Genomic DNA, 16,340 nt, shown 5'->3' on the forward strand with positions numbered 1-16,340 from the left:
ACCAGACTCTTTGTTTATAAGAAACAAGTGTTAAGAAGCCTAAAAATACAGATTAATCTTGCTCCCTGTCGTAATAATACAGGGAGAGACAGTGTTGCATGATTGGGAGGAGAGGCTGGGACCACCAAGTGGAGGAAAAATACTAATGGCTTTTAATAAAGAAGTAAATCTTGCTTCTGGCTGCTAAGTACACCATTCCATATGCTCTATCCTTAAAGCTTAAAACTAAGATAAGACTTACAAATAAGACTGAACAAACTTAATGGACAAATTGATGGAGCATCTTTTCATCTCTGTGGCTTGATTTTTCTCTCAAATGCTGTTGGACCGTTTGTCTCCTGTTGTTTTTTGCTCAAGGTCTGTGGTCTGTTATAATGCATGGCATAATGAAGATGTAGAATTGTGGAGGGAAGTGCTTTAAGAAGGGAGAGGAAGCACAGTAGTTGTGTACAAAAGCTCTGAAGCATGCCCTTCAAGTGTTTCTGAACAGTCAAGAGAAGTCGAGAAGTCAAAATAGATCTTCTGTGCGCTTCTCCTGGAAGTGCACATGTTCCAGTTACAAATTTTTCTTCAAAACCAAGCACCAGTTCTATGAGACAACTCTTAAGTTGAGTAGCCACCCAGTTTGGTTAGTCAGGAGTTGTGCAGCATCCCCTTGCAGTGGATGAGTGGTCAAACTAAGGAATTGCCTTTTTATGGCTTGTCCCTTTCTTAAAACAAGGCAGTGTACAGTCATAAAATACATGACTCAGTCTGGAGATGGGTAGGGCTGCACAAAATACTTGCTGCAGACACTTGAATCTGGAGTATGGGGACAAACTTTGCTTTACAGGACTTCTCATAATTTCAAATTGATAATTCTTGCGTCAGTGCTTTTGCTGAAACTTCACACGCGCAGTTTCTTGCACCACCATGATACTGGGAGCTCACTGGTGGTGTGGTGGTTCTGCTCCTGGTTTGGATGGCAAGGATTCAAGTCAGACTTGCGATCTGCAAGGAAGCATTGCAGCCTCCAGCTTTGTGGAAGCCAGACATTACCTTGAAGGTAGCACAACATTCAACTGCAAATGCAAGTTTTAAAAGTTTGTGTTTGCCTTTGTAACGTTAGTCTTCTCCTAAATCTGAACTGCAGACTGGCTGAGAACTGATGTGTCTATTTCCTTTGACAAAGGTGTGGTTTGCTATTTGCCTTTTTTTTTTTTTCCTGAAGTGTTTTGCATCATCTCAAGTTCTGTGTGCTGACATTTAAAGATAAGACAATGATAGGCAGCACATTCTTTCAGCTAAATGGAGGCAAGTGAATGGCTCTGGCCTTACAAATAAAGAATTGGATGATTGCTTCTTCTGAAGCATCTAACATGAGGCATGTGTGTTGCCTGCCTCTCAGCTATACCCCTCTTACTCTGCTATAGATGGTGAGATCTGTTCTGCGTGTGGTTGGTTGGCTCTGTAATGTCTCCATTTGGCTTGCTGCCTGGTTCTCTGCATTATAGAATAATGTCCTCTACCTGTGATGTTTCCTCTTCCCCCAGAACGTGACAATGCAGAGCATATATATTCAATAACTTTATGCCAGTGCAATGTGATAGAAGTGTGAATGCTAATTTTTTCCTTTTTTTTCTTTTTCTTTTTTTTTTCCCAAAGGGGAGCAGTTATAATAGAAGTTTGTGGAAGGAATAAAGATAGGGAAATTAAAACCTTTCTTGGTGGTGGTATAAAAGTATAGAAAACTGTGAAATCTGCTTGGGTTGCAGAGAATGTTGTGGTACATTTCAGTTGAGCCTTTAGTTGCATCGTTGCCAGTCAGGGGATGAACAGCTTGGCTTACATCTGTCCTGATCAGCAGATCTTTCACAGAGACCTAGCGCAGAGCTAAGCCTGCTGTTAAAACTCATTCAGGTAGGCACACACGCAGATTGATTCCCATGCAGTACAGCTCACTCTCTTACACTTTTTCGTTCAACTGCAGGTTCCAAGTGATGGCAGCAGGGCCAAGAGTTCTTTACAGTTTCCTTAAAAGAGAGTGCAAGTATCATTCATCGAGTTACTCGCTTGCTCTTAATGAGCTGTAGCAAAGAGGGAATCTGAGACGCATGTAACTTGAGGCACTGTGCCGGGGCAGGCTGCTTTCCCTAGAGCAGAGCCCAGTACTGCTTTGGGAATCGGTCCTTGAAGATACTGTAATTTATGTATCTTAAGGCTCAAACACAGCTGTGATGAGAATTTCTTGTATTGCCTGTCTAAAATCCGTGAATCTTCCCATGCTTTTACATAGAGTTTATATTTATACTGTTTGGGCAGTGTGCCAAGCACACTTCTGTATTTGATTAAAGATCAAACTAATGTTTTACTTTATTTTTCTCTTTAAGTAGACACTCATCTGACCTAATTTATTTTAAACCAAAGGACTAGAGTCTGTATAGAAGCAGTTTTGTTTGAGGTCAGTGACCACACACTTGGGTTAGAGGTCCTGTTTCACCTTGCTTCCAGGCTTTGGGTGCAGCTGAACTGCAGAAGGCGCTTGCTCCAGTCATATTAACAGCAGGAGAATGACTCCTCCTATTTGGGCCTGCCTGCCTGGAGTTGGGAATGCTAAATTTCAAACTCAAAAGTACAAGTTACTAACTTCTGTTTTGCCTTTTAATCAGCTGTAACTATGGGGAGACAAACCTAGGTAGTCTTTTTAGCTGACCTGTGTTAATATAAATGTAAAGAGAATTACACAGCATTTCTTTCTGTGTTCTTAATGCTCTGCACTTTCTGCCTGAAACTGTTCTGTATCTTGCATATTTAAATATCTTGGGCGTATGCATATTAGCAGTACCTTTCAGATTGGATGTTCTGTATTGCTCTGTATCGGGCAGTCCATGTCAGGCTAGAATTGCTTCTCTGCTGCATATCTGAGTGAGAGTAACATGTTGGATGGATGGTCTTCAGGATATTAAGACTTTCAAATTTAGCTAAGTGGCTTATATATCAAAAATGAAAGTATTCTGACAAATATGCTACTGAAATGGGATCAAATTAGATGAAGTAGCAAATCCAATTAATTTTTTTATTGGAGCACTCCAGTGTCTCTTGTGAGACATTCATTCTTCTATGTCATGACAAACTGTCACACTTGTGCTTTCTATATGGGTTCCTGGCTTAACAAGATTCAATTAATTTGCAGCATAAGAAACACTGAATTCAATACTTTTGCAAAGATCTTTTCATGTGTCCTTGGAGGTGGCACTCATTTCATGGATAAATTATATTTGTCTTCGTATAATCGTGTTGCTGTGCAGAGTGTTCACTATTTTTAATACTTGTAATGAAGACAGTGAAATTAGCACTGAACTTGATCCAGTTACCTTTTTTTCTTTTGACATCTTCAGTAACCACTTCTGCAGCTTGTGAGAAATTGGAGAGAGACAGGAATGAACTGCAAGTTGCTTATGAAGGGTTTTTGCAGAAGTTAAACCAGCAACATCACAATGATTTAGCTGAGCTGGAGGAGAGGCTTAAACAATTTTACACTGCAGAATGTGAGAAACTCCAAAGTATCTGCATTGAAGAAGCTGAAAAGTACAAAGCGCAACTCCAGGAGCAGGTTTGTAACATTTGAAGTAGAAATGTTCTCTAGCAATTGCTTTCTGCTACAAATGAGCCTTCAGAGAATCCTGGGGTTTGCTGATAATGGCGTTACTGTATCTAATGTGAAACTCCACTTCATTGCAATGGTAAAAATGTTACTACACTAAGCTGTCCAGATCTTAAGCTTGTGTTTAAATGTGGTGAAGATTCCTTGTGTTCTGCAAACTTCAATGACTTCTAGATCTCCACCTGATATTTGAGGCAGCTTGTGTTTCAAGATGTATAGAAATGCCCCTGGCCTGCGACCTTGCTTTGCAACAACTCCATGAGTGCAACAGATGCATACATCATCCTGTTGGTAGTGGTAAACTGTAAGGCATTGTGCTCATCTATTAAGTCTTGTATGTGGCTTAGCTTCTCCTGTGACCATCTGTTAAGTGCTACCTAGACCATTTAAAAGTACTCAATGTACTGCATAATGCCATTGGAACAATACTTTAAACAAAGGTTAAGTTGACACATGTAAGGGGGGAGAAAAATCATGTCATCATATTGCAGGTGGACAACTTAAATATCACACATGAAAACTTTAAGCTGGAACTTGAAAACAGCCACTCAGAAAAAGTAGAGGAGCTGAAAAAGGAGTATGAATCCTCTTTTTCAGGCAAGTATTTTGTATACAAGTACATATGCTATAGTACTGCTACTTACACAAGCATTCTCATCAATATGTCCAATTCATTGTTCTTGGCAGTCAGCTATCTTTATAAACATTGACTGAATTCCTTTTTTTGGAACTGAACAAGTCTCATTTTACATACAGAAATAACCATGATCCCATTGTAGTTGAATGAAACTTTTAAAACAGTTTAAGAGTGGAGATGACCTTTTCTTTCAGTAAAAGATGTCTGAATTGCAGTATGCCCTCAAAATCTCAAGTTAATGAGAGATTGCTCCAACCCCCCTAGTTCTATAAGGAGCACCTCAAAATTGAAATTGAGGCCAAGCAGGGTTTTGTGCTTTCCAGACTGACATGGGAATGTTGAGAAATATTACACACTGCTTACAGTATACTGGGACAAAGGTTGTTTTTCAGGGAGTGGGTGGTGAGTGTGCTCAGTTTTAAATGGCATTGCATCTAATTGATTTAAGCGTTGATGATTTCCATCCTCCCTCCAACTCTACTTGATAGCCAAGTTTCCAGTGATACTTTTGTGTCATTAAAACTGGTGATGCTTCCACTGCAATCAAAGAGCAAACTCCTCTGTGTGGTATCTCCAAAGTAGGAGAGGAAATGTTTTTCTAGAAGCTTGTGGAAGACACAATTTCAGTTTTTGCTGTGTTTCCCTTCAGAAACTGAGCTTTTGAGGGCTCAATTCATCCATTTTGTTCCATGTAGATGAATGCTTTCAAAACTGATGTGCTGTCAACTAATGACATGGATAGGCAAGGGGACAATCAACAAATCTGAAGCAGCAATAAATCTGATGCTTCGTACATGCTTTGGATCAGTTCATGATAAATCTTCTTTCCGTGTGGTCACTGCCTCTGCATCTGTGCATATGTGTATTGGCTGGCTTTTTGTGCTGCTGCTTTTCAAAAAGAATTTTCATGTCTTACACAGTATTAAAAATCTGCAAAAATAATTTGTTGCAGAGCTCAAGAGCGCCCATGAATCTGAAAGGAAGTCACTTGAAGATTCCTTTAAAGAGAAGCAGGAATGGCTAGAGGTTTGTTAAGGGTTGGGGTCATTGCTACAGTCTAAAACTTAAAAGGCAGTTTGGAGATGTGCACTGAATTCTTGGCCTAACTATACCATATCTTTCATTTCAGAAAAAAATTGATGAATTAAAATGTGAAAATGACTCTCTGAGTGAGAAGTTGAAATTAGAAGAGCAAAAACAAATAGCCAAAGAAAAAGCCAATCTTGTAAGTCTTGATCTTCAAAAGTAATGCAGATGAGCAGATCTTGTAAGCCTGGGTTTGTTTTATTGCATAGTATGAAAAGTTTGCAATCAAGCCTGATAGGGCTTCCATACTTGTTAACTTTTTATGTAAATGGCTTGCTTGCCAGAAGTTCTTCTCAAGCACTACAGTGTTATATATTAACCTTATCATTATAAGTTTATAAAGCTGTTGAGTGTCTAAGTCCATGGTGTAAGTTATAGCCAAAGTTAAATTGAAGACCTTTGTGTATACAAAAGTTGTACCATAGCTTTCTTCTGGACAGTTGGTAAATATTCTAATGCTGCTATGATCCGTGTAGGCTTACGTCACTATCACAAAACTCCCTTCTTGAGTCTTTAATGCATTTATTCAAACATTGATTCATACTTGTTGATGATTTATCCTTCAGATAAACTTTTATTTTGTCCTGCCTTTCCTCCAAAGGCTGCTGTTACCTGTGGTGCTCCTGGGTTAGAAATGTGTTCTGACAGAATTTTTTCATGCACTGGGAGGGTTACAAACATGCTTATCTTTCTGGTTACCTGGAAATAACTGGAATACCAGTAGTATTGCTTATCCCACAGAGAGAAATTACACACTTAAAAACTCACTTGGGATGCTTTTAGTAGAAGTTGCCCTAGTTTTCACAGGAATTTAATTTATTTTTTTCTCTCTTACTGCTTATTCTAGTGGCAGGACAGAGCTGCCACAAGAACGTGGAACCACAATATGTTGTTGTGGTTGGGAGAGATGATACCAAAGAGAACATGTTGTACACTGCACTTGGGAGTTTGAACAGTATTCTACAGGCATGCTCAGATGTTTAATTTGAAGGAGCAATAGTCAAGTGCCTTTACATAGCTGCAAATGCACTTTGCATCCTGACAGCATAAGACACATCATAAGCTTGAGGCTTCTGTATGGAAAAATACTGATTTGACCCAGTATATTCTTCTGTACTAAACACAAATTCTGAGCTATCAGAATTCCCACTAGCCCATTGAAGACAGAGGTGTATTTCCAACTCTCCAGTATTATTTAGATAATATGTCACTTGATACTCCCAGCTTTTTTGCTAAAATCTTATCTGGGCCTTTCAGTCTTTTTATCTGTCTCTCTGGTCTACTATTAGTAGCTAATGAGGTGGCTCAGATTTAACTTTAAAAAGACATTTTAAGAACATTGGAGCAGAACAGGGAAAGAAAAAAATTAAATTTTGAACATAGTGCAAGCTGCACTTAAAACTTTTCAGGATCACTTTTCTCTCTAGCTCCTAGATTCCATGTAAAGCCACAAAAAGGCGGAATGAAGTTCAAATTGTCTGCTTCCTCCTCTGAGGCAGCACAGCACACCCCACCCTCACATGGACTTCTGTTCAAAAGTAGAAATTAAACAAGAACCACTAATGCCACAATCCTTAAAAACAGGCAGGAGAATGAAATGTGTAGGTGATAAGGCCCTTGTTACCTGCAAAATGTACTGGCTCTGTCCTTGTGGCACTGCACCCCACAAAACTGCAGGCATTGCCCTCAGAGTCTGAGGTTTCTGACATGGCAGTGAAGCTGTTACTCAATGCGGTACACCACTATTCTTACCCAAATATGCAAAAACAAGTTTTGTTTGTTTTTAAAGATAAACTTAGTTACACAATGCACTTAATCATTTATTGATTTCTGTTTGTATTCCACTCAGACTACCTGGAAATGGACTGAGACTTGCTTTATTTTTCCTATTTTTGCCTGTGACTTTGCCTTTGAAATGCAGAGAGCATGTTTTACTCTGCAGTGTTTGAATGGTTCATTACTCTGGAAAAGAATTTCTTGAGGAAACCAGATCTGACCCTGCCCTGTCCCCTTCCTGGTCTCCCTTCCACCTCCTGGATAACAACAAAAAAAAAAGAAAAAATAAAAAAGAAAGTGCTAACTGGCTGTATTGTAGATAAGACAGGGATGTACAGCAGTGCAAGATTTTTTATGTGCAATTGCATTGTTAGGGTTTAAGAAGAATGTAAACCTGAAAATTTTCAATTTCTGCTTATGAATCAGCTACCTTTTGACTCAAAACAGGGAAAATCAGCTACAGTCAAGTTCATAGCTTTAAATTTCTGGTGCTTTTTTAACTATTCCAGCATCTGAAAACTCTTCAAATGTTTACTCTAATTACCTCTTCGGATGGGTTATGAGTAATATGAAATAAACTTTGGAACTCCTAGCCTTAAAGGGAGCCTTTGGGCACTCCTGCAAAACAAGTTTCGCTGTGACAGCTTTAGTGCCTTCCTTTGACTCACAAGGGTTTTTCACGTTTGTGCATAGAGTGTGTTCTGAACAGCTTGTAAGGAAAACTGCAACTGTCCACCTACACTGAAGGACAAACAAAATCAGAGGAGAAAGTGGTACCAGCTCTTTTTTTTTTTTTAAATTCTAAACTGTCTGACTTGATTTCACTTAAACCAAGAAACTGTCATTACCATATGTATTCTTGTGCTCTTTCTAAATAGCAGAGAAACACTTAAATTGTTCCTGAAATTCAGGGTACTAAGCAACCTCTGTGGAAATCTTTCAGAAAAACCCACAGATTATGTATCTGGAACAGGAGCTGGAAAGTTTGAAAGCAGTGCTGGAGATCAAGAATGAGAAACTCCATCAGCAGGATATAAAGCTAATGAAGATGGAAAAACTGGTGAGTTTTCCTTGGGGTCTGGCAGGTTTGGACTGTGTCTCTGGGTTATGTTCTGATAATGAACTCGGGCTGGTCAGACTTATGTGCAAGGTTTAATTTTTTTTGTTTAAAAGGAAACACAAAATGATGCTGGGACACGCTTACATTGCAGGTACAATTATATCTACATTGGGCTGTAGTGTAAAGAGGGGGAAGGAATCACCAGATGCTGTGAATGACCTTTTAACCTCTTAAGACAACTACTGGTTTGCATAAACTATTGCTAAGTTAGTACAGGGTTATCTGGGAGCCTCTTCCACATTTCCTTTCCTCTTCCTTTCCTCTTGTCCCCCATCCCCCAAAGTAAAAATCCTTACCTGCTGTGTTTGCTTGAGTGTTACAGAAGATAGATTGCACTGGCAGGAAATCATTAACATGGAAATGATCCTAATTAAACAAGAAGGGATCAAATATGGAGTGCAGTAAATGTTTTCATCTAGAGTTGATTAGCTTAGGTCAATCATTTGAGCTATTATCTTTAAGCTACTTGTTTAGCTGTGTGGATTTGATCCTGATCTGTGCATAATTCCACATGAAAAGGCAATTTCAGGGGCAGAACTTGTAATTACTTAGCATGCTCTTATCTGTGGCAGGACAGGGTCCTTATCCTGGGTGGGGCCTTTGAACACTGTTGTAATACTTACTTAAGCAAGATTTTAATGAGGAAGGATAGAAAGAGGTTTGGATACAAAGGAATACATTCATGTCAGTTGTTCAGTATTGTACAGCACCATATGTTGCCCTGGTCTACAATTACTAGTAAATTACTAGTAAGCCTTCATCTTTCCTGACAGACATTGGCTGCAGTATAGAAGCCCTTGGACTATCCAACCATTTAATCACTGTTTTTCCTTAACTTCTGATAACATCCTGCAGCAATGAAGTAGAATGAGGACAGTAACAGGGAGAGCTGTTTACACAGGGGAGCTCTTGAATTTGTCACATTAGCATGTTATTTCTAGACAGTCTTCTGTCTGCCACAGCTTCTAAAACTGCTGCCCACCACTGGCAGAAGTTACTAGAACATGCTGGTTAACTAGTAGATCCCTTATCCAGTACTCCTTTGTTGACATCTAATCAGCACACCTGGCAAAATGCCAGTGTTACCTTATCCTTGTGTAAGTGGGATCTATTTGACTATTATACAGTACTAAGCCACAATAGCAGGTCAGTCTCACATTACTCTAGGTTTTTGCACTTACTGTAACAAGGTCTGCAAACTCCAGATTCTGAATGTCTGTGATAGCTCAGTCAGTATCTCGATGACTGCATGTAACTGTGACCTTTTTTCAAAGCTGGAGACCAATACAATCCTAACGGATAAATTAAAGAAGGTTCAGCAAGAAAATGAAGAATTAAAAGCTCGGATGGACAAACACATGGAGCTTTCAAGGTAAAAAATATCTGTGGACTTTTAGATGTTCTTATGAACCAGGGGAAGGCGTTCCTGTGACGAGAGAAAATTCTGAGTAAATATTAGTGACTGGGATTTTGTAGTACTCTGTAAAAGAACACACCCCTTTCTTCCCCACTTGTGTATCTGCAAATGTGCATTCCTGTGTAGAAGAACAAGCAGGAACAGATTGCAAGGGGGAAAGGCTCAGTATGTTCTTCAGTGCTTCAAAACAGTATTTTCAGGGAAGAAAAAGCAACTCAGAAGTATCATCCTATGGTACATTGGCTCTTTAATTATTACTGGCTTGTGAGCTAAACCTGGTTTTACTTTCAACCACTTCAGTTGAGTGATTTGTCCCCAATTTAGATGAGTGAAAAGGCCAGTGTGTTTTATGTAGCAATAATGGTGATATTTAACATGAATAAAATGGGCCTGAGGTTCTCCTAACTTCAACTCTTGCTTAAATGGATGGGCCAACTCTTCCAGTTTGAAGGAAACTACAGAAATGCAGCTTCTATGTAGAACTGAGCCTGCAACGAGACCCAAAGGCTCCAGCATGGCCATTTAAAAACATCTGTCATGTAGGACAAACGTCATGTCAAGTAGGACAAGTCTCACTTTTCAGATGCTTTTTCTGGCCTTTCGGGATTTTTCTTATTGGGACTGTCTCCTGTTTTCTGCAAGCTACCAGTTTAAATCCAGCAAGGATGAGAACAGGCTATATCCTCCTTTTAAGGAAGTAATTTAGTTGTCAGCCAAGCAGGGATTTATGCAATTTCAAACTTTTCTTTAAGTTCAGTACTGTAGCCTCCACCTTGGGTTATGTGTTCTGATGTAAATCTTATGTTTGCAGGCAACTTTCTACGGAGCAAGCTGTTTTACAGGAGTCGCTAGAGAAGGAATCAAAAGTAAACAAACGCCTGTCAATGGAAAATGAAGAACTTCTGTGGAAGTTGCACAATGGTGACCTATGCAGCCCAAGAAAACTGTCTCCCAGTTCTCCATCCGTGCCTCTGCAGTCCCCACGAAATTCTGGTAACTTCTCTAGTCCTACAGTATCACCGAGATGACATCTCTTGAGAGAAAGAGGGGATTGCATTTCATTTGCAATCTGCAGACCCAATCCTAACTTTAATCACAGGAGCAAGAGCTATATTAGCCAAGTATGACAACTAAACATAACTGGAAACTTTTTGGTGCAAAAATGGCGATAAAGAGACTGAGAATATGGGAGTAAGACATTCGCGTTGCTCCTTGCAAAAAGACTTGTTTATGACCTCTATGGACATTGTTGCACAAAGCACTTACAGAGCAAGGAAAGACTTGTTCATTGCCTTTTCACCTAACTATAAGACAAAGCTCAGGGGCTTAGAGATAAAGATCACAACCTTTATAATATGTTCCTTATCACAGACACTTTTTTAAGGCTGTGTGTATGCGTGTGTGCGTGCGTGTGCTGTGGATGGAATGGATGTAACACACGGTGCGTGTGTCTAATGCTGCCTTCTTTGCTGTGTACATAATAAAGGATAAAAGCTGAAGACTATATATTGACATGTACTTCCTTAATAATGTTGTCAGTACGCATGCTTTTAGCAAAGAATACACTCACCTTGGAATGAGGAGAAACTGCCGCTAGTACTATAGGTTAGTTTCCTTCATCTTTCTGGTTTCAGTTCAGTAAAAAAAAGGCAGGAAAAGCTTTGTCAACTGACTCGCTAGTGTCTTGGCTGACCTGAGTATGCAACTTAACTTTGAATTAATTTTAAAAACAAACTGAATTGCAGCCATATTTTGCATGGATTCTTGGTTTAATATCCCTGCACTGCACGACTCTGCCATTTATGAGGAAACATTTTTTGCAGGTTACAGTGGATTTTGGCTTTTGAGTCAGCAGGCTTGCAGTCAGAACCACAGTAGCCCTCACGGTCAGAAGTTAATAGCTGAGCTGCAGGTTTAGAAACCTAGACCTGTCCTCTTACCTGCTGAAAAGGAATCACTGATTTCCCCAAAACAGCATGTCCATTGCTGAGATTGTCTGCTGAGTATAAACTAGATGTAGATTTGAAAGCCAAAGAGAAAAATGCAGTAGTCATTAGGTGCATTCTTAACTCAGTTCTCAAGAAGAATCTTAAGTAATTTGTGAATTCCGGTGTATCTAGTGACACACTTTGCCTTTTTAAGCATTAACATTTGTATTAACATTCGTATTAACATTCTTCAGGGTTGGCTAAATTCACCTGAGGGGGAATGTGGTAGCTGTGTATTTATCTTGCTAATTCTGCCATACCTTCCCTCTTAGACTGCAGGATATCAGTGTTCTGCCAGTCCATTTGGCAAAAGATCCCTTACAAGAGATTCTGTAGAGTAGGGGAAAAAATTGTCCTGGCTGCCGGAACTGGAGGCTGGGGGTGTCAGTGTTTCTGGAAATGTCATATGCTGAGCTTCAGCTTCAACAAGGTAATTGCATAGCCTTGCTACACCCTTGGTCAGACCTGTTTAAGGTGTCTACATTGTCCCTACTAAACACAGGTTCAACTTCCAACTATTATTACAAAACACTGCCTATGCTTGCAATAGCTTGGGTTTTACAGTACCACTTCCAGGACCATTGTTACACTACTGTTCAGCTAATGCTGTTAGCTATACTGGTAACTGTTATGGTAAATTGTGTCTCCTGAGTTTCCCTGTGTGTTTCAGTAGCTTGGGGACAGGAATCAAAGGGATGGAAAGCGTTTAGGGAACTCAATTGGAGAACCATTTCAAACTATATTACCCCAAACTTGAAAAATCTTGGCTAGTAATGAGGAACACAGACTGTTAACAGTGCTTATACAGTAAGTAAACTTGTAATATACTTAAACTTGTGATTGACTATTTCATTAAATTTACTTAATTTTCCATAAGTGTACAGGTTAAGGGTGCCATTTCTATGGAACATTATGCTCTCTCTTTATCCTCTTTAGGGTACTGTATATACCACTTGTTTGTGGTATCAGTACTTAATGTTTTCTAGGGGTTTCAAATTTAACTATGAAAATCCTCTGTCGGCTAAAACTTGGATTAAAGTATATCTTGGAACGTTCTTATTTTCTATGGTCAAAGAGATTTGATCACATGTATTTGACCTGAATGCTTAAAAAATAAATTTTTTTTTACTGATTGAAGGGTTTTTTTCCTGCTTATATTAGTCAAATGATCTTTAATCTAAGGAGGAACATTCCTCCAAATACTAAAAACTCTTAGTACTTGCTCAGCACAGCAGAACAGCAATAGTGAAGCTTCACTGCACAAATTATTAATGTTCAGCTAACCCTTGGAAAATTTTAAATCTACCCTTACTACTCTAATGTAGGTAGAAGCTACACAGAGCTTGCTTGTGATTAATAGTGATTCAGTTTGAGTTGGCTGTTTGTTAAAAAAAAAAAAAAGACTGCAGATAACATACAGAACTAGCAATAATAAAATACTTGAGTGCAGTTGGCTTAATATAGGGACCCAATGTGCATATGCCTGGTAAAGGCATCCTGCAGGCCTCCTCTTATTAAAATGCTCACCTTACTCAGGAAATTTGTGTGAGAAAAGCCACCTCGAGTTTAGCAATCTAACATCATGTCACAAGAACAGTTGCAATGTTAATGCCTCAAATAAAATGTGCAAGAGTGCATACAAATGTTTGAAGATCAAATATAGTGTACCCCTTCTTCATGTAACAGAGAAGGGGAAAGCTTTTCCAGGCTACCAGTACAGAGAAGTATGGTATAGTAAATAATACAAAGACTGTTAATTTGTCAATAGTTTCCCTTCACAATACAGGAGACTCCTCGCCTCTAAACTTCTCTAAAGTAGGATCTATAACACTCTTATGAAGAAATGAAGAATCCTTGTATATAGAAATCAGACTATAGAAATACCTGTTTAGTGTTTGTCCTGTTGGTCTGAAAGAAGTAATTCTGTTGATCTTGAAGCATGGTTTCAATACTTTTCTCTGAGTATTGATATTTCAAGCTTTAACTTAAACACTATGTGTTAGCAAAGGCTTTGTTCGATCCAGTAACTTTCACATATTTTTTGGTGATTTCTTTAGTATAAAGTTTCCTTCAGGAAAAGCTAGAAGCCTGCTTACCATAAATATAGGCCAAAGGCCTAGTGCTAGTCAAGCAATTAAACAAGTGATTTTCTTCAAATACTCAACCTTAACTAGTAGTTCCAACTCTAATGATGTGCTTCAGAGGAAGTTAGTGACATTTATATTTGTACCAAATAGTTTGTTACCATTCAAACTATTCATAAGGTGGTTCACCTCCCTTCAACACTTCTAAAGGTCTTAGTGCAACTTGTACAGTATTTCCTGTAAAATTTGAGGTGAATCATTTCCTTACGCTAACTGAAGACTTGAAGTTTCTCATTACAAACACCAAAGACACTTGCATGTAAACGGGTATCATGCAATTCATGCAGGAAATTCCTTCTAGACAGTGAGTAACCACTGGTCTTCAAAACTGTAGTTACCTGACAGCCAGGAAATCTTTTAGGGCTGAGCTGGAGTCAAAAAGGTCATCAGAAAGTTGGAATAATCACTGAACCCTTAAGAAACAAATACCTTCTGTCCATTGCTGCTGCCTTGCCTTAGCAGAGTGGTGACTGAGGTATGGAAATAGAAATAACAATACCAGCAGGTTTAAGCAGGTGACTTTGACAAGTCACTTAAATTTAAGTTCCCAAGCTTCATTCTCTTACCCTGTGTCACTGTTCATTTATGTGGAAATGTGTAATTGCATCAATGTAAAAAGAATCAGGCATGCCCAGGAGGCTTTTGGTAAAATAAGAACTATGTAAAATAATTCTCATTGTTTACAATGATGAGAATTATTTTGATGGGGGGAAACACCACCAAAAATTCCAAAAATTCTTCCTTAAAGGCACTACTTTTGTAGTTATAATTAACCTCAAGAAACTGCATGTGATTGGTACACATAACCATTAAATCTGAGGGAGACTACTTGAGCAATGATGCAGCAAAGGATTTACATCATCTTTTCCTCTCCCGCCAAACTCACCGAGGAAGCGATGCTACCATGTGAACTGCTGCACTGTTGAACAAGTCTGAACAGGTGACACTATCTCCCACTTGCTAGATATTTTAAAAGAAATCAATTGTCAAATTAAAGGCTCAAAAGTGCTTTGAAATTTAAGGAGTTGGCACAGCTCCTGTAGTTCAAAGGGAAATACGTTGTTCTGATAAATGAAAACGCTAAGAAGGGATGAACACATTGCACAGCCTCATCCAGAAGCTCAGGGATTGTTAAAGTTACTTTGGTCAGATTGAAGCCTTGCCTAAAAAACAACAACAACAACAAAAAAACCACCACAAAAAAACCAAGGTACAAAGACCTCTTTTAGGTATTACTATGAAATTGTGTAACAACTATTTAGTCATTACAACAGTGTAACATTCTTGATGCCTGTTAATAAGCAACGAGAAAGATTAACAAGGGACTGCCTCTTACGCCTTCGAAGTTGGTCCTATTGCTTGCTGTATTTAACTTTTATTTGGTTTTTAGTGACCTTGTTTCCAGAGGCCAGCACTATTACAGGCATCTGGGGGGTGTTCTCCACAAAGCCTATTTATTTCATGAAACATGCTAGAGCCCTTTCAGTCTTTACCATGGATATTTATCATATCAGTTACATTGTTTCAGGTTCCTGCATGCTGAAGAAAAAACTTTGAGCAAGCTTGTTTAATGTTTTCATTAGCTATACTAATAATCAGGTTAATAACATGATTGAAAAACTGCCATTTTTACATTAGTACTTAGTAGCTATCACTACTCAAAGCAGTACTGTACACATCTGCTCAAAGGTTTGAATTATCTGGAGTAAAGGGCCTACTTCAAGCCTTCACCAGAAGAAAGCTTTAGGAAGCATTGTCAAACGCAGGCTGAGACACACTGAAGCATGCAAGCAAGGGACCGGTTCCTTGTATGCTCAGAGTAAGTTGTTTTTCACATGCCTTGTAAATCAAATGGCTTGCATTAAGAGTTTTTTTGTCACACAATTACACCACTGAGTAGATTTGTATTGGAAGTTCTAACTTACACAGATTCTGTGCTTGAGGCTTGAAAAACATTGCCAAAAAGTTCAACAACGTTGTTATCAAGTTCTTACCTTTTCTCTGGAAAGTCTCTTTCCTTGTACTGGTAACTAAACCCAGGGTGAAAGAAGCAGTTGCTTATTTATCCAGATATAGTTCTGTGTAAATGAAACATCTTTCCTTTCCTCCTAAGTAAATTAAAATCACATTGAACTTGTTATTAACCTGGGAAGAGATTCTGCTGTATAATCAAACATTATTCTAATATTACGTTTGGGTTTTTTTCTTCTGTAAATGATACTACATAAATAAATGCAAGTTTTACCTTCAGCAAACATAGTTTGCTACATAATTTAGTAAACATAACACCATACATCTATTGAGGCGTGAACTCTAAATAAGCTACATATTACAAGAAGGTTGTAAGAATGCTACAACATCCATACAAGGAAAATCCAACATAGCCAACCACTTAAAAGTCTCTGGAGATACCCTTTAGCACATTAATGTATATTTAGTATTAATCTTCCCCAGGACTGAGAATTTTGTGTTTATGTCTTTATACATATATGAAATGAACACACACACATATATAGGTGCATACACACA

The 16,340-nt window shown here is 38.7% G+C and overlaps 1 protein-coding gene across 6 annotated transcripts in view; it reads left to right on the forward strand.

Moving 5' to 3' along the window:
• Positions 1–14,960, forward strand: part of MTUS1 (microtubule associated scaffold protein 1) — a 130,658-nt gene extending 115,698 nt beyond the window's left edge. For 4 of the 6 annotated variants that reach the window (XR_011325746.1, XR_011325743.1, XR_011325747.1 and 1 more), the window contains 3 exons: positions 3,378–3,592; positions 4,135–5,306; positions 5,410–5,505. Coding sequence is in view for 2 of the 6 variants with exons in the window: in XM_069789149.1 (XP_069645250.1) it covers positions 3,378–3,592; positions 4,135–4,240; positions 5,233–5,306; positions 5,410–5,505; positions 8,086–8,202; positions 9,537–9,634; positions 10,491–10,707 (923 nt within the window). In the remaining 4 variants the exon portion in view is untranslated. Of the gene's footprint in view, positions 1–3,377; positions 3,593–4,134; positions 5,307–5,409; positions 5,506–8,085; positions 8,203–9,536; positions 9,635–10,490 lie in introns of those variants that run through there. The other 2 variants (XM_069789149.1, XM_069789157.1) reach the window with 1 other exon arrangement.
• Positions 14,961–16,340: the final 1,380 nt, after the last annotated feature.

This window comes from Haliaeetus albicilla, chromosome 1 (assembly GCF_947461875.1).
Source record: "Haliaeetus albicilla chromosome 1, bHalAlb1.1, whole genome shotgun sequence".
Taxonomy (NCBI): domain Eukaryota; kingdom Metazoa; phylum Chordata; class Aves; order Accipitriformes; family Accipitridae; genus Haliaeetus; species Haliaeetus albicilla.